General features: G+C 47.5%; 5 protein-coding genes across 5 annotated transcripts; 2 read left to right on the top strand and 3 right to left on the bottom strand.

The window, feature by feature from the left end:
- Positions 1–1,751: 1,751 nt before the first annotated feature.
- On the bottom strand, positions 1,752–3,203 carry PtA15_18A154 (uncharacterized protein; the record flags this gene model as incomplete). Its single annotated transcript, XM_053164665.1, has 7 exons — positions 1,752–1,880; positions 1,970–2,065; positions 2,179–2,281; positions 2,384–2,442; positions 2,562–2,938; positions 3,058–3,068; positions 3,190–3,203. 7 exons carry the CDS (start codon positions 3,201–3,203, stop codon positions 1,752–1,754), a joined length of 789 nt encoding a protein of 262 aa, XP_053028652.1.
- Positions 3,204–4,597: 1,394 nt separating this feature from the next.
- PtA15_18A155 (uncharacterized protein) lies at positions 4,598–6,267 on the top strand (the record flags this gene model as incomplete). Its single annotated transcript, XM_053164666.1, has 9 exons — positions 4,598–4,734; positions 4,820–4,931; positions 4,992–5,228; positions 5,321–5,533; positions 5,645–5,662; positions 5,734–5,751; positions 5,993–6,037; positions 6,119–6,151; positions 6,238–6,267. 9 exons carry the CDS (start codon positions 4,598–4,600, stop codon positions 6,265–6,267), a joined length of 843 nt encoding a protein of 280 aa, XP_053028653.1.
- A 10,950-nt stretch (positions 6,268–17,217) lies between these two features.
- Positions 17,218–17,742, bottom strand: PtA15_18A156 (uncharacterized protein; the record flags this gene model as incomplete). Its single annotated transcript, XM_053164667.1, has 1 exon — positions 17,218–17,742. The coding sequence occupies one exon, from the start codon at positions 17,740–17,742 to the stop codon at positions 17,218–17,220; it is 525 nt and encodes a 174-aa protein (XP_053028654.1).
- A 2,036-nt stretch (positions 17,743–19,778) lies between these two features.
- PtA15_18A157 (uncharacterized protein) lies at positions 19,779–21,779 on the bottom strand (the record flags this gene model as incomplete). Its single annotated transcript, XM_053164668.1, has 5 exons — positions 19,779–19,821; positions 19,901–20,448; positions 20,521–20,741; positions 20,815–21,520; positions 21,603–21,779. 5 exons carry the CDS (start codon positions 21,777–21,779, stop codon positions 19,779–19,781), a joined length of 1,695 nt encoding a protein of 564 aa, XP_053028655.1.
- Positions 21,780–21,854: 75 nt separating this feature from the next.
- Positions 21,855–22,886, top strand: PtA15_18A158 (uncharacterized protein; the record flags this gene model as incomplete). The annotated part of the gene is made up of 5 exons (XM_053164669.1): positions 21,855–21,921; positions 21,998–22,266; positions 22,335–22,458; positions 22,532–22,596; positions 22,671–22,886. The coding sequence occupies 5 exons, from the start codon at positions 21,855–21,857 to the stop codon at positions 22,884–22,886; spliced, it is 741 nt and encodes a 246-aa protein (XP_053028656.1).
- Positions 22,887–23,506: the final 620 nt, after the last annotated feature.

Raw genomic sequence — 23,506 nt, forward strand, 5'->3', positions numbered from 1 at the left:
ATAGAAAATGAACCATGAGAAAACTCCGCCGCATGTTATAACCCAATAGAAAAAGAAATAACAATTAGAAATCCTCCTCCCATCCCACGCACGCCGCATGCCTCCGCTCCCACGTTGTCATCTGCGCCTCCACCGCTTGCCGTAGACAGCCGCCAAACCCCTAATCATCCATCATCCACACCCCTGTCTAGCCTCTGGTGTTGGGATGCCACACGCTGCCTCCGCCCCAGCTACGTCCGCTGACGTAGCCCGCTTCAGCTCCCACGGCTTTCCCCAATTGCTGCGCTGGACTGTCTGAACTCAGCAAGTCTGTTCAGCTCTGCACGCCACAGCTCTGCCAACTTTGATCGCACGCTTGATGCCTTATGCGCTCCGCCACCGCTGCCTTTGACCGCACGCTCTGCGTCCAGCTTATGCGCTCCGCCTCCGCGCTGCGCTGCTCTGCACCAGCCTTGCGGATTACGCAGTCCGCAAACTCCGCAAACCCATGCATTCAATTCGGGTCCCCAACCCGGATCTACCACCACACCGGCCATTGAGTGTTGTGAGTACCACCCACTCAATGGCTGGTACAGAGCTGACCAGCCATTGAGTTTTGTGTCACTCAATGGCCGGTAAAGACCCGACTGGCCATCAAGTGTTGCACTTTTTTGTCACTCAATGGCCGGTACAAACCCAACCGGCCATCAAGTGTTGTGTCACTCAATGGCCAGTAAAAACCCAACCAGCCATTGAGTGTTATGTCACTCAGAGTCAATGGCTGCCGGTACAGACCCAACCTGCCATTGAGTGTTGTGTCACTCAATGGCCGGTACAAACCCAACCGGCCATTGAGTGTTGTGTGGTACAGAACTGACCGGTCATTGAGTGTTGTGTCACTTGATGGCCGGTATAGACCCAACTGGCCATCAAGTTGTGTTTGTAATCACAGACTGGCTGAGTGGCCGGTATGCGGGTGTGATTGGGGATAGGTGAAAACACCCTTGAGGGGATGTTTCTGACCTTTTTCATGCTCCTGGACCTGATCTCCTGGAGCCTTTTTTGAAGAAGGAAATCAGGTCCGCAGGAGAGATTCCAGGTCCATTTTTTTTCCTGATTCCTGTGACCTGCACAACCTGATTTTCAACTTTGAAACCCCCTACTATGGTCAAAATTGCATGAGAAATCAGAGTCTGAAGTTAAAAAAACCTAATTAAGTCTTAAGGTTAAAATTTAGGTATAAAATGGAGATGAAAGGCACAACTTTGTTGACTTTAAGGCTGACAAAGTCCTCCAATGGTTTGTTTCTTATTGAATGTTTTGTGCAATATCCAAACTGGGCCTTAGGCTAATCTTTCCCACCACAAAACCTGACATTGTAAATCTGGTGTGTTTTTAATATTAGTAATTACACAACATTTATCACACTAACAACCAGGGCCTTAGTACATTCAACAGAGGCTGTATACCTTTGACTCATAAAAAGAGCTACTACTGCTGAACTTAAGTCCTAAAAATCTAGCACTTGCCCATCATAGGAAGAATCTCAGACTTGAGAGAGTGAGGAGCTGATCCCCTGACAGGATCTTTTAGCATCTGACCCTCTTTCTTTCTGCTTCGGAACTCAAGTACAGGGTTTATTGTTATATAATTTTTCGGAAAGCAAAGGCAGTAAGAAGCGCAGATGGAATATATATGTACTATCTGAACCACTAGTCGTTTTTTTTCAAGTTAATAAAGTCAATCATACAATCGTCTTTTTCTTTCTTGACTTAAGCTGTGGGGGCAGCTTGCGTTCCAGCAGCTGAAGGGTGCGTAGGATTGTTTTCCACCGGCATTTGGCTGATCGATTCCTTCAATTCGGAATTGGTTAAAATATGAAATCCACCACTCGGAGTGACCTGGTTTTTTATGTCAAATACATCTGGTTACTCTTTCTGTATAACGGAGGAGTTTTTAATACTTCACTTCTGGTATGAAGGATGCTCACCTGTGCTAATTGGACGTTATGCTCATCAAGCTTTTCCTCCATCACGTGTCTCAAGACCTGCAGTACCAATAATTTGGCCTCTTGCAAAGTCATTGACTACCGAACCGTCCGATTTTGTTTGTCAGCATCAATGACCATGTGGGAAAGATGAGCGGGAAAGACAATGATGATGATAAAATGCGAGGATATAAGAAGATGGAGCCCCATACCTTATGCCAACGCTCTTGCAGCTCTGTTTGAGCGCCTTCCGATCCACTGCCAATGGCTTTTGCATCATATCGCATGAAGGTGCCGGAAGGATCGGCATGGAAACTGGAGTTTTAACCCAAATAAATTTACAAGATTAGTGTGCAATTCAAAACCGAAGGCCATGGGTTACCTGTCGTTGAAACGAGAGCTGAGGAGTGACTTCACAGTTGAGGTCCATGTTCGTCACATCCTGCGATGAGAAGAGCGACACCAAAAGGCCGTGACTAGGAGCAACAAAGGAAGGAGGGTCAGATGAGAAATCAGTCAGCATAAGGAACAAACTTGAGATAATCATTGAATCACTTGACCCGGCTCCTTGATAGGGAGAATCAAAAGGACTGACCATCATTGCATCTTCATCATGCGTACTTTCACCAAACCTTAGCGCGAGGTCGCAGACTGCTTGAGTGACACTCTCAGTCTTGATGGGTTCATCGAACGTAAACCGATGGTTCTGACCGACGACGCGAGCATGTTCGACCATGGTACGGGAATCAGCCACGAGCCCACTGACGGCACACCCGACATGACTGTCGATCTCCATGATCTTCTCGATCGATGACGCTTCTAGTAATTTTGATTGAGATCGTCTTTCGACACCTAAGATCACTCCCTCCTTCGTCGTCGCCGCGATCGTCGTGCTTCCCAGTTTGATCGCTTCGATTGCATATTCTACCTGGAATAATCTTCCCTCAGGCGAAAAGGTGTTGACTCCTCGATCTGAAACCTCCCCAGAATTCGCAAACAAGAATCAAGTTGAAAATCGTAGATATTATTATTTTGAGTTCGAACAGTTCTCAGTTTGGCTGATTCGTTTCTTGAGAGAGCTTCTTACATACCATACTCAGATCTTTAACATTTGAATTAAGACGAGAGACACATGGGACGAAGCGTGATTGATCGGGATATACGACAAGGTCAGCTAACATCCAACCGAGCAAGCAGGACACAATCAGAACCGCCGAGCTCACCTGGTCAGAAACATTGTATCGATTTTTCAAAGGGTGTGGGTAGAGGTTGACGGGTTGGGGAGATGGTGATGGACGCAAGGCTCAAGCTGGGTGGTGCTGAGGTCAACAGCGATCGCAGCCAGCAGTCCAGCGGCTTCGTCACCCGCACTCGAGCTCACCTAAGTGCATACTGCAGTTATGCACTTATATATGCACACATCTGATGACGACTCCAGATCACATCACTCCAGTACCGGTTTGCTAACCACACACTACCAAGACGCTTGCGAAACCGACGGGAAGTCCTCCACTGTACCAATAATGGAGTCCCCCCAGAAAACGAAACAACGCTGCCCCCACAACTGGCAGTCTATCATTTTGGGTTTAATGTAACGAGTGATTTTCCCACAGAGGGACTTATTTATTTAGTTACAAGTTGTGGGGGCAGCTTTGTTTTGGTGTCTGAGGGGATCTCCATTTTTGGTGGACTCAGTCATTTTTTTCACCGATTTCGGGAGCGTCTTGGGCTAAGATGTGTGTTCACCCCGTACGATGTTTGAAAGGGAAAAGGGGAAAGAAACGAAGCGCGCCACATGCGAAACCACTTTTCTGCTTCAGAAGGGTAGGTGCTAGGACTTCAAAAAAGCGCTTCCTTGCTCCCCTCGCGCTTCGCGAGTATTGGTATACGCAGCCTTGTAGTCGCCGGGCGATATCTTGCCGCGCGTTGCTTGCACTTGATCAGCTAACGAGCTGTCCCTTTAAAATCAGGGTGTGCACGGCCACCAGGTGCTTGCTTCAGCACTGCAGCAGGATAAGGATCCCTCGAATATTTCCTTGTTTCAATGATAACAAGCCGCTCAAAGTGTTTTCGGCAGTTTGGACAGCTGCCACGACCGACCAACCAACTCCAACTAACTCCTCAATAGAAGGAACGATGGGAGGCATGGCAACGCCTCCACACCTACGAACTCATCGGTGTAACTGGGGATAGGGTGTACATGTATCACCCCCAAGTTGCCACCTCAAGGACTGTTCGAAAACCGAGAGCCTGGATGGCGCTACGGTTTCAGCGAGACTCTTCAGAAATCTCCTGCTCACCCCATGAGGCCCAATCACCAGCGTATCTTCAATGGAAATCTGCCTCCTGGTTCAGCAACGCTGTTTTTTTCCCTTTGGTTAACTCTCGGTATCGCTCAAACATAATTCTCTTCAAAGCAAATGAAAACAAATAAATAACTATAACTTCCAGTGAGCCAGCCTCTCTCCTTCGTCTCCATTCTTCTCGAACACTGATCAGCCGAGTTCTATCACTCATTTCATTCATATCCTACATCTGCTGATTCTTGACCAATCCTCTTGGCTTGCCTTCCATTGATAGTCGCTCCTCATTGATAGTCTACCATCGTTTATCATTCTTACCAAGCCCATTATGCGGAACCAATTTTGGTGCGGACTTTGCATAATATTCTTGGCCTCAACCCCTCTTCACTGCTTACCTAGTTCGGAGAACAATCTCCACCGCCGAAATAGTGCCACCTGTCCGAATCCTTCAGTCAGAACCTCTTGGTAATTCCTATTTTCACTACGCTTCCCTTCCTTCTAGGAAGTTTTTATAAACTGATCTCTCGCCGAATATGAATCATGATAACAGGTCAAATCTTTCTACATCAGAGAAGAGAGCCTACCAGGCAAGCATCACATGTCTACTCAGAGCACCAAGTCAGATGAAGTATCCTGGAGCTGTCTCCCGGTATGATGACCTCGTAAGCTCTGGCAGAAAATACTACGATTGAAGATGCAATCTCATGACTCTTTGAAATCAGGTCTACGTACATCAAAGACAGAGTGACTATCCTAATGGCAGAGATGAATGGCACGTCACAGGACAATTTCTAGCGGTCCATCGAATGTATTGTTTCATCTTCGAATTGATGATACGCGACGAGTGCAATTATCGTGGTAGAATGCCATATTGGGACGAACAGCGTGATGCTGGAAACTTCCGCAACTCGGAGTTTTTGCGTGATTTCGGAGGTCCTGGCGATGAAACTGGTCGCGTGGTGGGTTCTATTCCAGAAATCAAATTCAACAAAGATCCTGGATCAATATTTCAATTGAACTAATCGAAAACAAATGTTTACTCTGCAATCAGACCCAAGGACCATTTGCGAATTTGGAGATAACCTTGGGCCCTGGTTTTCAAAATGTTCGACGAACACTTCGGCGACAAATTAACGAAACTGCTTCAGCTATGGCGGGCCGACAGTACTATCAAAATCTACTCGCCCAAACGACGTTTGCTTCCTTCTTGAACGAGATCCGGCATTATAATCACATCGCCGGTCATCACGGTGTGGGTGGAGAAGTAAGTCCTTCACTTGCTATCCCAGAGTGATTTTCAATGCGGGTCTAATATCAGCTGGGTCTAAAAGTTGGGAGATGTGCAGACCGCACCAGTAGATTCGATTTTTTTCAGTCACCATCTCTACATAGAGTGAGTCTCCGTCGAAATCGTTCGGATTAAACCAGCAAAGTCTTGACGAGTGTATTCAATTTTCGTTTTAGTATGCTATGGGCAACTTGGTAAGCGTCTATTATCTTCCCGAACAACACTTCCTGTTACATTAGGATGTTCCGTCAATTTATAATTTGAAAATTTCATCCGATAAAGGCAAGAAGCCAACCCCCAAGAGCGAATTTTTGATCTTCGCGGTGCAGGATACGAAACACAGGCAAACCCAACTCAGGTATAACAGTTTCCCCTGTTGATTTCAGCAGACACATTAGGGATGGAATCTGATAACTAATTTTCTCTCTATTTCAGGAAACAAATCTTCTGACAACTCTCAAGTTTTTGGGACTCGCACCCGTAAGTAGCCAGCTATCGGCTCTTCCTAGTGAAATCTGTTTGTGTTTAGATTGATCTCAAAACTGTGTGTTTACCAAATAGGATGTACCTTTGTACGGCTCCTTGGATATACAGGTGCGAAATATTTGCACACATTGACCAATTTTTCATGTGGCTAACAAAACCAATAAAACACCTACTTTATAATAATGGATAAACAGGGCGGATTCTTATGCTATACCTACGAGTAATTTTATGACTCTCACATTTATATCAGTAACACTTCAATCATTTTGTTTTAACAAAAAATTGTCTGCGCAGAGTTTTCGTCATTTCGTCTGAATTGTTTAAATTTTTTACATGAGTTGAACCTTTACTCCTCAACTGACTATGATCCTGAATTGATCACCTACATTACAATCATAAATAAGAAACACTTTTCTGTCGAGATAAATGGCAGCAAAAAAAATGTATCTGTGACTTGCTTTAAGTTTTGATTAGCAGATATCATTCTTGATTTGAGGACGCGGGCCCCGTAGGCGAATTGACGCAGGTTTCTGACGTGGCGCTTCATTCAAACTTGAATGGAAGTCTTCTGAGACTGGCCAACGCTACCACCAGTCCCCTGGTCGGAGTAACCTGGCGCGAAATGCTGTCGCAAAATTGGCGCCCATTGATACTTTGTGGAGAATAGGTCATCCTGAAGTTATGGTAGAGAATAAGCAAATTTATGCCTCCGTATCTTGAGAGTCTTTCCTTTTCCTGGCTTTCTTTTTGGGTTCTTGCAGGATATATTCAGCGACAAAAATAAGTACATACTTGGAATGATCTGAGTATATTCTTCATCTCATAAAGAAAAGATCCTCCTGAGCGCTTTTGCAAAAGGCAGAATTGTAGGAGATGCCAACGAAGCTGATCAAGTTCCTTCATGAATCTATAGCCATAAACCACGGGTGTGATCTGCAACCTTGCATTAGGGGGGTTCACAATTGAATTTTACTAAACTTTAGAGCCAAATTTAATAGCTTTATGAACAAAATTTTTGAATTTTGGGAAAATGCACAGCAGCAGGTGATACTGAAAAATCAGTGCAATTTACCAATTTTTTAAAAAAATGTTCATAAACACCTTAAAATGTGTCCCAAAGTTTTGTAAATTTCAATTGTGAACCCCCCCATTGGGTGACAGTTGTCAATTAGTCTTCAACTCAGGGCCCAATTACAAACCAGTTTTGGGATAATTTTGGGATTGTTTTCAAATAAGTTGGAAATCAGAAAAAATTATCTTGGTGGTGCAGATACAGGGGCCAAAACTGTTTCCAACCTGTTTCAAACCAAGTGTAAATTATGAACCCACCCATGAGCCTCACACTACCAAAGGTTGCTCCGTCAACAGTTGTCTGTCTCACATGCGCCAAGACAATGGCAGCAATGGCAGCAGCGTTCCCACAAACTTGGGGGGACAACTGGCCGCCAATGTCTGCCAACTCTCTCAACTCAATAGATACCCGTGAATCAGCCTTGAAGGCTGATTTTTGCGCGCAACATCCTGGTTCAGCTGTGAGAGCCTGTAGCTTGTTCATTCTGTGAGCTACCTATGAGGTCCCGGGCATTGATAGATGCGCTTGCATCCTGTCTATCCATCCATGGTGTCTGTTTTGCAATTACTCACAAATTAGCATTGATGGCTGTATTTTGTGTAAGTACATATGCTGTGGCCTTTGGTATTGTGGCACAGGAGGTCTCGTGCACAATAAATGATGGTATTGATGATCAACAGAACCAAACACCTCGGACCAGAGTCCGAGGTGAAGCTGATACCGCGACTGCGGCGAGTCTCGGGATGCGTAGCCCCTCAGGCTACAACACCCCCCCTCTCGCCGTAGACGCGGCATCACCCTAAACACTAAGTACAATAATAGGAAGAAACAAAGAAAGGAGAAAAAAAACATAATAAAAAATTGAGGAGAGGAAAGAGAAAACAAAACTGAAACAGAAACCGCCGGGAGACTCAGGAAGACATGATTCTTGTGCGCATTGATACAAAGCTATCTTGAGGCATACCCTTTGTAAAAATATCAGCCAGTTGATCCTTTGTACAAACCCATTCTAGGATTGTTTTTTTCTGGAAGAGGGCTTCGTTCGTGATATAGAAATCGCGGTCAGTGTGGCGCGTTCTTTTGTTGGACGCGTCATCAGTAGCCACCTTGATTGCCGACTGATTGTCGCAAAAAAGAAAACCTACGTAGTCCTTGCGCAAGATGTCTCGAAGTAGGTGCCTAACCCAGAGAGTCTGTTGTGTAGCGACCCCCAACGCCATATACTCTGCATGACACGTGGAAGATGCCACGGAGACTTGCCTCCTCGAGACCCAAAGTACCGGGCAGTTGAGGAAGGTGATCAAGACCCCATACGAGGACCTAGAGAACTCTCCTCCCCACGATGCATCTGCGAAAGTCTTCAAAGGCTTAAGATCTCGTGACGGAAAAAGAGAGAGACGCACATTTTTGCTACCAGCCAGATAGTTGATCAGGTTTCGCACGCCTTTCCAGTGCAAGAGCCCTGGTTTCGCCGCAAACCGTGCCAGATAGTTCACCGCGAAGCAAATGTCTGGGCGTGTGCCGACAGCCAGGTAACTCAGAGAACCGATAACCGACAGATAGCGCCCTGAGTCGGCGCTGACCCCATTTTCATCAGTGATCGCATTGAAACCGGCTGGCAAAGGTGTCGTTGCTGTTGAAACCCCGTCCCAATGTTCCCCGAGTATCCCTGCTATTAGTTCTTTTTGATAAAGCTGAAAACCTCTGTGAGAACGTGAAACATTAAGCCCAACAATTGAGTCCAAACTGTCAGACCACTTGATTTTTAAAATATCTTTAAGGTCAGTTTCTAACTTCTTCAACAAGGTCATATTCGACGCGGTTACCACACCATCGTCAACGTGTAGCCATACAACACCTGCTTCGTCTGGGTGCCGGAGAACATAAAGACTGTTGTCGTACTGCGAGGGGGAGTAGCCAAAACGGTCAAGAACTTCTTTTAGATGCAGCCACCAGCACCGCGCTGCCTGCCTTGTACCATACAAGGCCTTCTTTAAAAGTAGCGCATGTCCATGAGGAGTCTTCATACCCTCCGGAGGTTTTACCCATACTTCTTCATCGATCTTGGAGTTGAGGTACGCCGCAACAAAATCGAAACTTTGTACCGGCCAGTTGTGTTCCGCCGCCACCGTCAGGAGTAGCCTTAGCGAGACAAAGGTTGCAGTCGGCGCGAAAGTTGCATTGAAATCCTGTCCCTCGACCTGTGTGAAGCCCTTTGCCACATACCGGGCTTTGAACCTGACCCCCGAGCCATTAGAATCTGGTTTTGTGGCGAAGACCCATCGCCCTCCTAATGCTTTTTTATCCTCTGGCTTTAGGCCGAGAACCCAGACCCGCATCTCTTCCAGATTGGTGAGTTCGACCGCTATCGCCTTCGACCAGTATTCCTTCTCAGGAGAGTTCATAGCTTGTTTGAACGTCTTCGGCACTGTGATTGCATAGAACTCGCATAGATCAATGATCTTGTCAACTATCAACTCCTGGTTAGTGAATTCAATCTCCTTGGTGAAGTCACCAAGCTGGAGTAAGTTCATAACGTAATCCACAGAAAGTTTTGGCTCCCGTGGCAGCGTCTCTTTATCAGCGGCTACCGGAGTACTGTCGGAGGGTTGCTTGACAGGGGCATTTGAAAGTTCAAGAGGAAAACGTACCATGGCAGATGACACAAACTTTTTCTGTTCAGGAAGCCAGAGCAGCCATCCTTTGCTGGAGTCAAGATGTGCAATGACCAAACCTTTCACAGCACGCTCATCCAGCTTTTTTCTCTTTTCGTGCGGAATATGGATATACCCAGTACTCCCGAAGACTCGGAAGTGATCGTACTGAGGCTTCTTTTTGAACATGGCTTCGTATGGTGTCATGTCGCCGCTTGCCTTGTTCGGGATCCTGTTCAAGACATGAGCTGCCCACACAAAAGCGTAGCTCCAGAATTGTTTGCCAAGAGGGCTGTCAATCAGTAGCGTCCGACCCATATCCGCAATGGTCCGGTTGAAACGTTCTATCATCCCGTTTTGGTAGTGATGATACGGGAGCGCCTTTTCCGCTGCTATTCCTTTAGAACTCAAAAATTCGCTAAGTTTTTTGTTAGCAAATTCTCCACCGTTGTCACTCCTCAGAGTACCGAGACGTTTCCCCGTGATCAGTTCTAAACGCGTAATGGTGGATATAATGTGATCATTTGCCTCAGACTTAGCTTTGAGGACTTTTGCAAATGCATAGCCGGTGGCTACGTCCCGCATGGTCAGCAAGTATTTGCCTCCCTCAACAGAGTCTACCTGGAATGGGCCCATCAGGTCCACGGCCATAACATCTAGGCGCTCGTTCTTGCGCAGAGTTGAAGCTAAAGGATTTATTTGGGTGCTTTTGCTGATGGCACATACCGGACAGTGTATTTTGCCCGCGGGGATTTCTTGTGGAAGTCCATTTCCCATTTGATATTTGATAATCCGTCGCACATGCCTAAGGCTGGCATGTCCAAAGGTCCGGTGGTAGTAGAGCAGTTTTAATTCATCCTTGCTCAGGGCTTCCGCCTTCCATTGGTAATCAGATGCCTGGCATAAGGGCTCTCGGAATATATCATCCTCTGGTTTCACTTTGGAATTAGAAGCAAGGATAGCTATGTCATTTCTCGCATATTCTGGACATTTCTTGAGATCACATGCTGACAATGGAGAGGGAGAAAGAGATGTGCAAGGCATGATCTGGTCTGTGGGAGGGCATAAAGTAGAAACGAGTGCAGGAAATGGTTGCGGAACTGGTGGGGAAGGAAGAGGTAGAGAGACATGAGAAACGAGGAAATCGAGGCCGGTATCGGATCTGGGTAAGTCCACATTCGACTTGATCATCGGGTACGGCATGCACCAGCGGTTCTTGGTTGGCTCAAAAGCGCAATCGAACAAGCGTTCGCCGCTTGAACGTGAGATCTGGAAGGTGTCTGTTGCGTTATCATAAGCAACAAGCGCATTAGCCTTCCTTAGCGCAGCCATGGATATCAGGGTGGCCTTAGCGTGCTCACAATATAGGACTTGCCTGAGCACGATAACTCGCCCATCAGGGGCTTGAAATTTCAGGGATCCCACCCCAGTGATCGTGGAACCTCCTCCACTGGTAGCTACGGAAACACCGATAGGTTTGGGCAGGGTACGGAAATCGTGTAGCAGGAATTTAGAGCCAGTAAAACCGTGCGATGCACCGGTGTCGAAAACAGCTACGTCACTTACGAGGTCTTCTCCCAAAGCCATCGAGTGGAAGTCTAGGTCGTCTAGATCATCCGGAAGCCCGTTGACTTCCACAACATGCGCCGACACGCTTTGCTTCTCGGCGCCGTTGCTTGACGAGGTAGATTGCTGGGATCAATTCCTGTTCTGGCGGTCTCCCCCATACCTCGGACGGTAGTGATCGGCCAGTTGTCTTGCGTGCTCTTGATTGCGCGAAGGAGCCGCATTCGATCTCCTGAAGTTCATCCGGGGAAAACGTCCGGAGCTGACTGGCATACCGCTGGGCAGGTGGCCGTAGATCGTCCCAACGAGTGTGCCAAGAGGTTGGCCGAACTGTCGCTTGCTTGAATCGCCTTTCGACTTATCTGGGCAGTTCCGAGCATAATGGCCCGTCCCCCCACATTGCCAACAGGTGCTCGCCGTTAGAGCATAGAAGTCCAAAGCGTCCACCCATTGATCCTCTTCGACGTCCATGAGAAAAGCGGAGACGTTGAATAGATCCTCTTGATCTACAGACGTGACAAGCGCTGAGGGTGGTTGATTTGACGCGAACGCTTGTCCAGACGAGGCAATTTCGGCGGCGTTCCTATTCTGCTCCTTACACACGTCCAGCGCATTCATGATCGCGTCGAAAGTCGGACAGGTCCCTTTTTTATCAGCTTGGACCAAGTTTTCGACTCGAAGCTCAAAATTTGAACTATACGGCGCCCCAGACTCCATAACGGCGGCTTGAACGATGAAGCCGAGAAAAGCATCCGCGCTGAATGTGACGCTTACTGAGGTCCATTCGGCGAGAAGATTTTTAAGAGAGGACGAGATCCCGGCGTTGTGTCCTTCCGGGTCTATCTTGAAGCTCTTGAACTTGTACCAGATGTTCATCTGGGCTGCGCGAGACGCCGTCTTGAATTTGTCGAAGAGGGCCATGTACATCTCATAGCAGGTGACGAATTTCTGCATCTCTGCCACAAGCGATTGGTCGATGCTGGAGATTAGAACGGCCCGGCCTATCTTTTCGAAAGTCGAGTTGCTGCATTTCTCGAAAAAAAAGGTTGCGCTAGTCAAGCACGCCCTTCCAACTTCGGCCAGGTTCCGATGCCAATCGCCGAAATTCCGTCCATCGGCCTTCAGGAGATTCTCCGTCCGAAAAAGGCTCTTGGCGGATTGAATCGATCCTGCCACCAGCTTGCTCTGTCGTAGAAGAAATTCGGCTTCCTCGAAATCGGCCATCTCCTTCAGTCTTCTGGCATCCTCGGCAGTGATCCTGTTATCAGGGCGTCTGGGAGGAAACACCTGATCAGCGTTAGGGGCCTGTCTTAAGTTAGAAGCTACCGGTAGTCTGGGATCCATGTGAGGAGGTGCCGATTTGTAGTCTTGAACGTCTGGCTTGGGAACACGAGAAAACGACGGCTTTTCTTTGCCTTTCGCCGTACTGCCTGTCGTTTCTGGACTCGGGAGTTGGTTGTCGAGCTGAGATTGCAGTACCGCGATGTCTTCGGCCAGCCTGTCCCGATGAGAGGAGTCTTCGATCTGCCAGTTGGTGGCGCTGGCAGAGGTTGATTGTCGAGGAGGTGACATGGGAAAAACGGAAACACGGGAAAAGGAGGTGGGGTTCGGAAGTGAAAGGAAAAAGGAAAAAAAAGGAAAAGGAGGTTGGGAAGGGAAAATATGTGAGATCGGTAAGGAAAAAGGGAAAAAAAATCTGGGAGGTGATTCGATGTTCAATATACGAGTGATAGAGGCGATAGTGAGAATAAGTGGGAAAGAAAGAAAAGGTTCCAGGTACAGAGAGCGGGGAAAAAAAATTGACAGATTTTTTTTTTTTTTGTGGAGATAGTATGTAAGAAAAAGGATAAACAGATGTCGAAGGTGGAAAGGTTGAAGATCCAAGTCGGAGAAGGAGGAAACGACACCGACAAAACCCCGATGCTAATCAAAATTAGAACCTAAAAATTACCTACGGCAGGCAAGACTGGGCCACAGTCTTGTTTTCGAAAGGATGGCTAGTCCCTCTAGCCGTCAGTAACCTCCAAATTCTAACCTCAAACACACCAGAGTCGCGGATCTCGGTCGGAAAGGTTGATATTCCGAGGGAAAACGACAAGACGGTTTAAGTTTGTCGAATGCGAAAGTTGAGAAAGTCGACCTTCCAATGCAGTGTTGGTGGATCGGATAGACAAGACGGTTAATCTTGAAGGTCGAATGGGTGATTCAGTAAACAAAGAGAAGTTTGTAGAGTATCCGAGCAATTAGAACGGTGACTACCAATATACGGTTTAGGAAAATATCGGTGTGATCAAGAGCAGGAAATTTTTAAGAGCGTCAGGGGCTCATAACCTATTGTGGCACAGGAGGTCTCGTGCACAATAAATGATGGTATTGATGATCAACAGAACCAAACACCTCGGACCAGAGTCCGAGGTGAAGCTGATACCGCGACTGCGGCGAGTCTCGGGATGCGTAGCCCCTCAGGCTACAACATTTGGGGGGGGGCATTGCTCCATTGTTCCTTGCTTGCTTGCTTGGTGCTCCATTGCTCACTCCTCCCTTGTCTCTTACTCTTGTTTTGCTCTCTTTTTATTTGCCTATTGGCCCGTTATCACGGATAATAAGATCAAAAATTTTGTAATAGAAGTCTATATGTCATGTTTGTAGTTGCTAATCAGCTTGGTGTACATAAATATCTTTTTGCCTGTTGATTTTGTGTAATAATATCAATCTGCCCAAGTAAAAATCATTGCCGTCCATCAATAAGACTTCCAATTGGGCTCGCCGCCCACCCGGGTCTGAGTGCCAGCATTCTGCCGCCTATGACCGGCCTTGGGGGTCGGTGTTTAAGGTTATGGCATGTGGGTGGCTTGTCACAATGCCACCCATTCTGGCCGTGTGGACGATCTGCTTGCTGTCATTGACAATGCTATTCACTGCAAAAAAAACTTGGTCAACTGCTTTCAGTTGACATGCAGGATACTCAAGCCAAGCTGCCATTGTAACTCCACCTGAATGCACAAGTGTCTTTGTTGGCACAGTCACTGTGCAAGGTGCACAGTGACTGTGCATTAAAGCTTGGGTTGATTCAAACCTTGAGTAAGGCTGGTGTAACACCACAAGCTTCCTCAGAGTTACCACATGTCAACTGCTCACAGTTGACACAGTTTTTTTTGCAGTGATTACACCGGCCATCTGACCGGTGTGCCTTCTGGCTCTTTGGCAGACATTGCGCGCCCCGCCGTCATGTTGTCAAACAGAGTCCTGAGTACAGGAAATCTCTGTCCTCCTGACGGCGAAACGCGCCCGCCATGTACGTATCTAAACCGGGTCCAATTGGGAAAAACCCAATTTCCCCACGTATCCAAAAACCAAAATTAGCACAATTCACATGAGGCCTCTTGGTTGGGGCTTTCCGGGGTCATCCCCACCCATGCGGATGCCCAATCACAATCCAAGCTAGTTTAGCCCAGGCTAATCCAGCAACGGATGCAGATGCTCTGATGGGCTATAATATGGTTAGGAATAAGGTTGAAAATTGGGCCGGGTGTCCCACAGGCTGCCCAAACCCGGCTGGGTTTGGGCCGGGCGTGGACAGTGCTTTTGTGAAAATAGTGAGCTTTGGCCAGGCCTGTTAAAGAACGTAGACTTTTAATTGCTATAAACCAGAACCAGAACTAAAAGGAAAAAATAGATGAGAACAAGGTATAAACAATATAAGGAAGAAAGAAACAAACCCTGAGACAATAGAGGCTATAAAGATGAGGACAGCGACAAATGTGAGACGACAAGAGAGTGATAGCTGTGAGAATGTAGTGAATGGGTTAGTCGACGAGGGGATTCAGGAGACGTTTGAGAAAGAAGAACAAACCCTAGCAATGTAGGCGACAATATTTTTTATGGAGAAGGAAAAGGAATAGTAAGGACTTGATCTAGGAGGGAAACTGAGAAATAAGGAGGAATTAGTATCAGGGATCGGAAGAGCCAGGTCAATGAGAGATTGGAAATGCGGAGGTGCATTTCTCACCAAGTTGGAAGCCAGTACGGCTGTCCAAGTTAAGGCTTCGGGAACTTTTGAGGTTGCAAGCAAAGAGTATCGGCGATGTTGTTGGCGGAAGACTAGATCTGAGTCAAAGAGTTTATTGATTGATGAGTTGTGTGTAAGAAGATTTAAGTTGAGATTGATAAGTGAAGAAGTGGTGGCCGTGGAAATGAGCAAGTGAGTGACGCGATTCAGATAGGTTTCATTTAGTGATACCAAAAGACCAAAAAAGAGTAGAGGACAGCGGAAGAGCAGCGCACGAGGCGCTTGAGCTTGAGAGATGCGCAGCAGAGTGCGCTTGAGTTTCAACACCTGTTAAAGTTGCTAAGCGGCGCGGGCTGCCCGTTGGGCGCCCGTGGGCTTTGCCTTGCTCATCTGGTCCGGCCAGAAGCTCAAAATAAGTGTGCCATCCCGGAATATGTACAAGACCTGATCACTGAGAAAATCTCACATTTCTTCAGGGAGGCTATCCTCAATTTATCTGCAATGTACTGTCTGGTCTCTGCCACATCCAAACCACAAGCCCAAAAACAAAAGTCAATGAGGCTTCTTTCCTCCAATACATGAATGACACCACAGACAGAAGCCAGTCCAATGCACTGGGTGCCAAATTAGACCTCTACCTTGAGTAGAGGAATGTTGGCATAACCAGCAGCAAACATTTTGATATCCTCAGCTGGTGGAAGGTCAATTCCTCCCGCTTTTGGACCCTTTCAAAGCTTGCCAAGTTAATCTTGATGGCCCCGGTGACCTCTGTGGCATTGGAATAAACCTTTTCCACTGGGGGCTGTGTCTTGGACAACTGCCAAAGCTGTCTGAGCAAAGAAACCACGGAAGCACTCTTATGCGCTCAAGACAAGAAAAAGCAGTCTGTTCTTTTCTTCATGCTTTATTTTCCATTATCTTCTGTAAATTTTCTTTTGTAGTTGACCTAGTTGCATACATGTACTTAGAATTGCAAAAAAACATTTCTCCTCCTAGGCTCCTCTGAAAATACCTTTTTTTGGGAGTGCTTATAGCTGGCCCGTGGGCCCCCAGGGGGCTGCCCGCGGGCCACCCGCTTTGGCCCGCTGGCCATCTGGCCCGACAAGGCGCCGCTGGACAGCCCGTGTCTGTCTCATTGCGGACACGGGTTTGGGCCGGACAGCAAAATCTGATGTTTTGGCCCGGCCCGGCCTGTCCAATTAAGTTGCGGGCTAGCCCGTGGGCGGCCCGAACCCGCCCAATTGTCAACCCTAAATTTAGGCACAATGAATACCGTCAACGATAAGCAGAGCAATAGATTATTAATAGCATTTCACTTGTCACTACTAAAAAAAGAACATACATGTATGCTTGTGTTCTGCTCAATTTTTGCTTTCTATGGACTTCTGTGCTTTATGTGAGAACTCCAGATCATGAGATTGTGTAAAGACTATTCTTATGCGGTTGACAAGACAAGCCAGTTGGGCAATTGGGGAGAATGGTACAAGATGGACGAAACTGAGCATGCAAGAAGAAAAGGCTAATGATGATAACACTAAGCAGATCAGATCAAACGGGGGAAGAAAAAAAACTGTTGGTAAGTTTGATGACTGGAAATCCTAACAGCTGGATGTATCGATATTCATCAGTGTCTTTTTTGTGTACAGCCATGCTAAATAATCGTTTGTAAGAGGATGCTGAGAATGGTTGTTCGCGGCCCGGCCTGGAAGATTCATGCCGAATACATCTACTTGGTGAGCATGAATAAAAAATGAACTGTCAGATCAAACAGGATGATAGCAGTCGCAGAATGGCGATGGGAAGAGAGAAGGAATTCTTACGTTTTATCAATGAAGTTGGTCTACTTAGAATGAAAAGAATCCACGTCGATGGGTTATTTGGCAGTTTGTAGCCGAGAGCGTGGTGGATGGATGGGGCCGAGTGGAGAACCTGGCAAGAGATTCTTCTTGAGATCAGGTTGACTGTCGCCATCGGGGAGAGGCAGGTCGAGGGGCCCCAGACGCCAGCCGACCTGGCCATCCCTGAGCCATTCGCAGCGAAGCAGTTCTTGTTGGAGCTGAAGTTGGAGCTCGAGAGCCCGAGTGGAGCGGGCCCCGGATTGTTTCTTCTTCTTGCTGCTGCTACTCTCCCGACCGGCCTTCTTGCGCTCGCGAGACGGAAAGACGGCCTTCAAGTAGCCGATCAGACTAACGTATGCCCGCCCGAAATCGTCCAGTCCTGCGCCGGTCGTATTCGTCACATTCTTGGCCGGCCGCGGGCTCACTTTCTTCAACTCTCTTGACGGCAGGGATTTCGATGATGACTGGTTCGCAGTAGCTTGAGAAGAGGCGGAGGGCTTTGCCGAGGTAGCAGCTGAGCCGCCGACATAGGATGGGCTAGAAGTAGTGCCAGTCGTCATAGATTTACTTCGATTTTGGAGTCAACACCTCAACCTGGGAACTGGGGTCGGTTAAATATTGGGGAAGCGTGAATGGATTAGATGTGCGATTTAAGTCAGTGTTGTGATCAAGCTAATTGGGTGATTTTCTGCTTGATTAAGATAACGAAAACTGACCCTGGAAACACACAAGTTGCAAGATGAATAGATAGATAAATTTCAATGAACAGATTATTATTACTACGGTCACGGACTAAGGAGGCGTCTCTTGATGAACCAGCTGGGTGACGGTGGGCCACATGTTAAATAGACCACCAACGCAATAAGTTTTTTTTTGTGGAAATGCAGCAGGGGCATAGCATGGCACTGCAGGGAAGGGTGGTGAGAGTGACTGTTAGCCAAGCCGCTTGGGGGAGTTCGTCTGCAAGGCTCTCTCATTTTGAGGGCTGGGTACAATCTAAGTTCCATCTATTTCATTTCATCCGTCAAGGATCCACAAGAGTAGTGTTTATCCGAGTTCTTGAATCAAGCTTGTACCCAGCCTATCTTACAGACAGCTGTTATTGTTATTATCATTGAAATTTGATAAGATGTAGTACTGATATTACCAACCGCAATTCACGACCCTCTTCGTCGCAGAGTCGGGATAGCATGCCCCAACCAAGGCCAAACATTCCTAAGCTCTCATCTCATCGAATGAAGCCTGGCAGTCGAATAAAGCTTCGAATCGAATCGGCTGGTCCTCATGAATTTATGTGTAATCAATCAACCACCGGGTCCGAAACTTCAGACCAAGGGAATTCCGACAGAGAAGACAATTTGCAGGAAGATGGAATTTCCGAGTTACAAATTACTTCGTGAGTTGGCTGTCTGTTATTCATAAGATGTATAAATGTGAAGTTTGTCCTTTGGCTCGTGTGGAGGACACATGGGTTTGATGATGATGACTGCACGACTCCAATGTGTTCGCCATAAGGAAGAGTGGAAAATCCTGTTAGAAAGCGTGGTCGGTCCTCTGGGAAGTAAATAAGTATGCACGTATACAAATGCCATCCCTTGCAGCCTCTGGAGACCTCCACTAACTAAAATATGTAGTCTTACTCATTTCTTGGCTCAGATCGAACATACTTACCTCAACAAACAAAGCGTGAGGTGAAAATGCATAAGATCACTCGAGTCTGCCTGCCCGAGGGATTTCCTGCTCGGCTGATGATGAGTGAGCAGAGGTGAGTCTGCCTCGAGTCTTTGAGTATTTATCATCGCAGAGGGAGTGTTGTGATTGGGATAGCCCAGATCAGGCTCTGTGAAAGAATTGCTGACCTCTTTCTTCTTTTTTTTTGAGAGAGAAACCTCTTCGTGTCGATGCTGGTGCTGCGCAATGTTTTTTTTTCCCTCAGGCTCTGGTTAATTTATTTTTATTCATTTTTGAAATAGCTTCTATTTATAAATACTTTGCATGAATCAGCTCGTGGTTTATCTCAATCAACAAGATAGTGTGGCATAAATATTTGCGGTCCAACAAAAGTTCCTTTCAACCTGTACCTTTATTTCCAAAGTATCGAGGATTGATTCAGTTGACTCTATGATTGAAATCCGTGCTCATGTGCAAGCATTGAAGACAAATGACGACCGTTGAGAGCATTCTTTTCTCAACAAAGACCAAAATGAGCTTAAATACAACGGCCTCCAACCCCATTTGTTGAAATTGTTCTCTCTCTATCTACATATGACTCTACATGTGTTCACATGTATTGCAAATATATATAAGTCACTGAAAAAGAGAAGAAAAAAAATGTAATTACGGCCGGAATACTCTTTTCAGGTCAAATTCAAAAAACGGAAATAATAGGTTCTAAATACGTAGTTAAAATTACCGAATATAGAGAGCAGCACCTAAGCGAGGAAACTCGACCAAGGCAAATATCAAAGCATACATTGAAGTTGACAGGAATCGAATATACAGAGAAGGTAAGATAAGCGTATGAAGATAATCATTGTTGTGGATATAAAAACATATTTGCTTCCTCTTATATATTGTCAACCAAAACAAGTATCGGTCATCGTCTCCTGGCAGTTCGTGTAGTATCTCTGCGAGTGCGTCTGATGAAAAAGAACGCGGGACAAAAAAATATGAGTGGTTGGACGGCGGCAGAACAGAGGATGAGAGAGGAGGACCGACCTAGCCTGTCGTTCCTTTTCGATCTCCGCCCATTCCAGATCCTCAACATGGATTAAATGTAGTTTGGGGCCAAAGAGATTTGCCTCGTGCCAGTCTCGCCAGACACCCTCGAGTTTTTTAGGCCCGCGACTGGAGCCGTATTTCTCCTTGAGCAAGGGATCGGTTTCTATTTTGAAGCTTGTCTGCACGATCCCGACCGGGTTGGGTGTTGCTGCTGCTGCCGTCGTTGAGGTTGTAGCTGCTGTCGTGGTTGTGTTGTTGTTGTTGTTGTTGTTGGTGGTGGTGGTGGAGGTCTGAGGATCTGTGTCGTTAGGAGCAGCTGGCATAGTAGACGAGAGAACCTCGTGGGAAATCAGCCCAAGTGAAAGACAGTCGTGTTTGTGTCGGAAGATCTCCTCGTGGATCGCATGTGCAATGATCGGACTCGCGGATCGGGGCAGGTTTAAGTCACAGATGTATTGGGCTGTAAACAGTTCGGGCGTTAATGGTGATGCCAAATCCCATTCGATTCGATCGATCAGATGTAGTGTTTCTATTTGGACATCCAGCTTACGAATAACGATGTGTTTTGATATCAACTATTGGGACGGGAGCTTAGATGAGCAAGTGAGACTACCAACTTGGATGATCACTCTCAGATCAGGCTCGATCCCGACTAACTGTTCTTCAGAGAAATGTGATAGGTCCGCTTCATCTGGGACCAACTTTGTGGTGGATAAGAAGGAGTATTGGCTCAATTGCGACTTGATCTGTTCGACAATCTTGGGCACATATACTCCAGACTGGATCCCCGCGTCCGCACAAAATTCGAGCGAGAAGATCTCTGGCGTGATGTAACGTTCTGCACAGATGGGGGAGTGATAATCAACTTGCTTGTTTACGGAGTTTTGACCAAGATGCCAATGGAGACTAACCTCGAAGATTCCAGGTGAAGACATCTCGTATCCTCAGTTCTTCCGTATCAAGTTCGATCCGGATAGGCACCAAGCACACACTATCTGAGGCCTGATCATTTTCGCTCAAGCCCAAGGTATTCATGAGGAGAGGAGCGCGTTTCGGTCTGCGTTCGACGCGGATCCATTTAGCAGGTGGATCGTGGCCAAGATACGAGCGACCGTCGGCGTATTTCCGCTTAGCAAGCTCGTCCTCGTGCGTCTTTCCTGGATCAGAGGGCGCAGGAGTAGGGGTCGAATTCCGGGCAGCAGCAAGCCGTCCAGCTTGTGGTGTTTGATTGACGTTCGCGCCCATCGATAGCCGGGAGCTGTGGCTGGGACGGCCGCGGGTCTGGGCGGCCCTAGACCGAGGATGGTCATCTTCAAAGGCTTGATCCAAGTCCGGATCTATGTTGGGCAGACGCGACGAATCGTTCTCGGAGTAGTTGACGACCCGCCGAGCGCGTTTTCCCGGTTCGGAGAGAGGGACGATAGATGGGTTAGATGGATGGGAGTCGATCGGAGAATTCGGGCGTTGGAGACGGTTCTGAATATACGTGGTGGTGTAGATCGGCTGAGAGAGTCCACTGGCCCCGAGCCTGAGCCGTGAGGGGAAGGTGGTCAGCGAGGCTTGGACGTTCGTGCTGGAGGACAATGGATGGTAGGGAGGAGCGGGGTCGAGGGAGGGCTGATCGATGAGTGGCCATGACTGGCTTGGTGGGCTTGTGGCTGGCTGGCGCTGGCTGGGGAGATGGGGTGGAGGTATCCGCGATGAGGAGGATGCTGGGGTGGCGATGGAGTGCTGGTAGTTCATCGTCGGCAGTGGTTGGTGGTCGGTCAACAGCCGAGCCGCGGCTGGCGGAGTCGGGCGTTACCCCCCGGGGCCCCCGGGTTGGCGGCCCGACTGCGCTGCCCTGTGCCCCGAACCCGCCCCCGCCCCCGGCCATCCGTCCAGCCGCTGAAGATTCAGACTGAGTTCGGGTTGGGCGGTGCACATAAGTCACCGGGCAACAACGTTCGAAATGGCATCAGCACTCAAAGCTCGTTTGCAGAGGACCGTGCAGAGTTGGCATCGCTATGGACTGGCTGGTGAGTCATTCCGAACTGTGGGCGGCTCACTCTACCGGAAGAACTGACGCATACACGCCCTGTCGGCACGGAACAGTGGTGAAGATGGATCCGCTGGGGGGCGAGCCCTTCCGGAGGCCATTGCCGATATTCGAGATGAGCGACCCTTCCCACCTTGATCAATTCGCGCTCGGATGTGACGCCGACATGGGCGGCTACTCGACTGTCCAACTGGCCATCCAGCAATCCCCCAGCCACCCTTTCCCTCACGGCGTCTTTCGCGGTACTCTGCGCTCTGAGTTGGGCGAACAAGCTCTGAAATCTGGAATCTTGAAAGCTGGTGGCTATGCTGGCTTCCGAACTAGGGTGAAGCTCCCCTTCCATTGTTTTTGGCCGGATTTTCTTAGACTGAATCTCCGGGTTCTCTTATTGAGGTCCGAGAGATGTTGATTGGTGAAGACAACTGGAACGCAGAGCAACACGAGTTTTTGAGACTTCGGGTTAAAAACTCCGGGGATGGGATGAAATATTTCGTCAACATCCAAACCGAAGGTCCAGGTGCGTTCTTGTCCCCAATCCCGATCAACCTGTAAACTAGCCATTTGCTAACTCTTTTGATGAGATGCTGTAGTGTCCACCGATATCTTTCAGCATCGGCTCTGGCTTGGTCCCCCAGGTGAATGGGAGGATGTTCTCGTGAGTTTCATTTCATCTACTCGCTGCTAACTAACTGTAACATGATTGTTTATGATATCTTCTCTCGCCACAAGATCCCACTTGCCGATTTCGCGTTGACCAACAAAGGTCAGATTGTCAACAATCAGTTCGAGATGCCCCGGGAATCGATCAGGACTGTCGGGATTTCGGTCTTGGAGAAGCCGGGGCCGTATGAGCTTGGGATCCTCAAGGTGGACTGCGTCAGTGAGATCGGTCTCAAGCTGGAGGAACTGGAACAAGAAGAGACTTCGCGCTCCGTACCCGGTTAAAAAAACTCACATGAGTGTGCTACCCAATTCACTTCTTCATCCATACGCAAAACAATCCAAAATCATCTTATCATTATGTATGTACTCTGGATATGCTATGTGCTATGTCCCTGTATTAATCATTCATCGTGACGAGAGTCATGAGCTCACAACAATTATCCGATCGCTCCCCATTGAGATCTTTCATTGGTACAGATGATTTGATTCTTTGCTGAATTGTCCAGCCCTGAGAATGAGTTGAGCAGCATCTCACTCGGACTTTTCTACTCACCATATTGTTCGTACACAGGCACCGATACAACATCGCTTGTCTCCCATGTGGATTCACTTTGAGATCATTTTTCTTTTCTCATCAATGTCGTGAAGTGGCCTGGAAATTTCATCCTAAGAGTTCTATGGCAGCAGCAAGTGAACAAGCGACAAGCTCGGCTACGCGAACCTTCCTACATAGCGAGGGCAATAATGGTCGTGACCTGAGTATCCAGATTGTGTTTACGTAACTGCTGGGAATAAACAAGAAGGACTTCACATTTATTGAAAGAAAAAGAAACAAGAAATGAAGAGAAAAAAAAACAAGATAAAGCTCGTGAGAAACAGAGGTGGTAGAGAGGCTAAGAGTA

This window comes from Puccinia triticina, chromosome 18A (genome assembly GCF_026914185.1).
Source record: "Puccinia triticina chromosome 18A, complete sequence".
NCBI lineage: Eukaryota > Fungi > Basidiomycota > Pucciniomycetes > Pucciniales > Pucciniaceae > Puccinia > Puccinia triticina.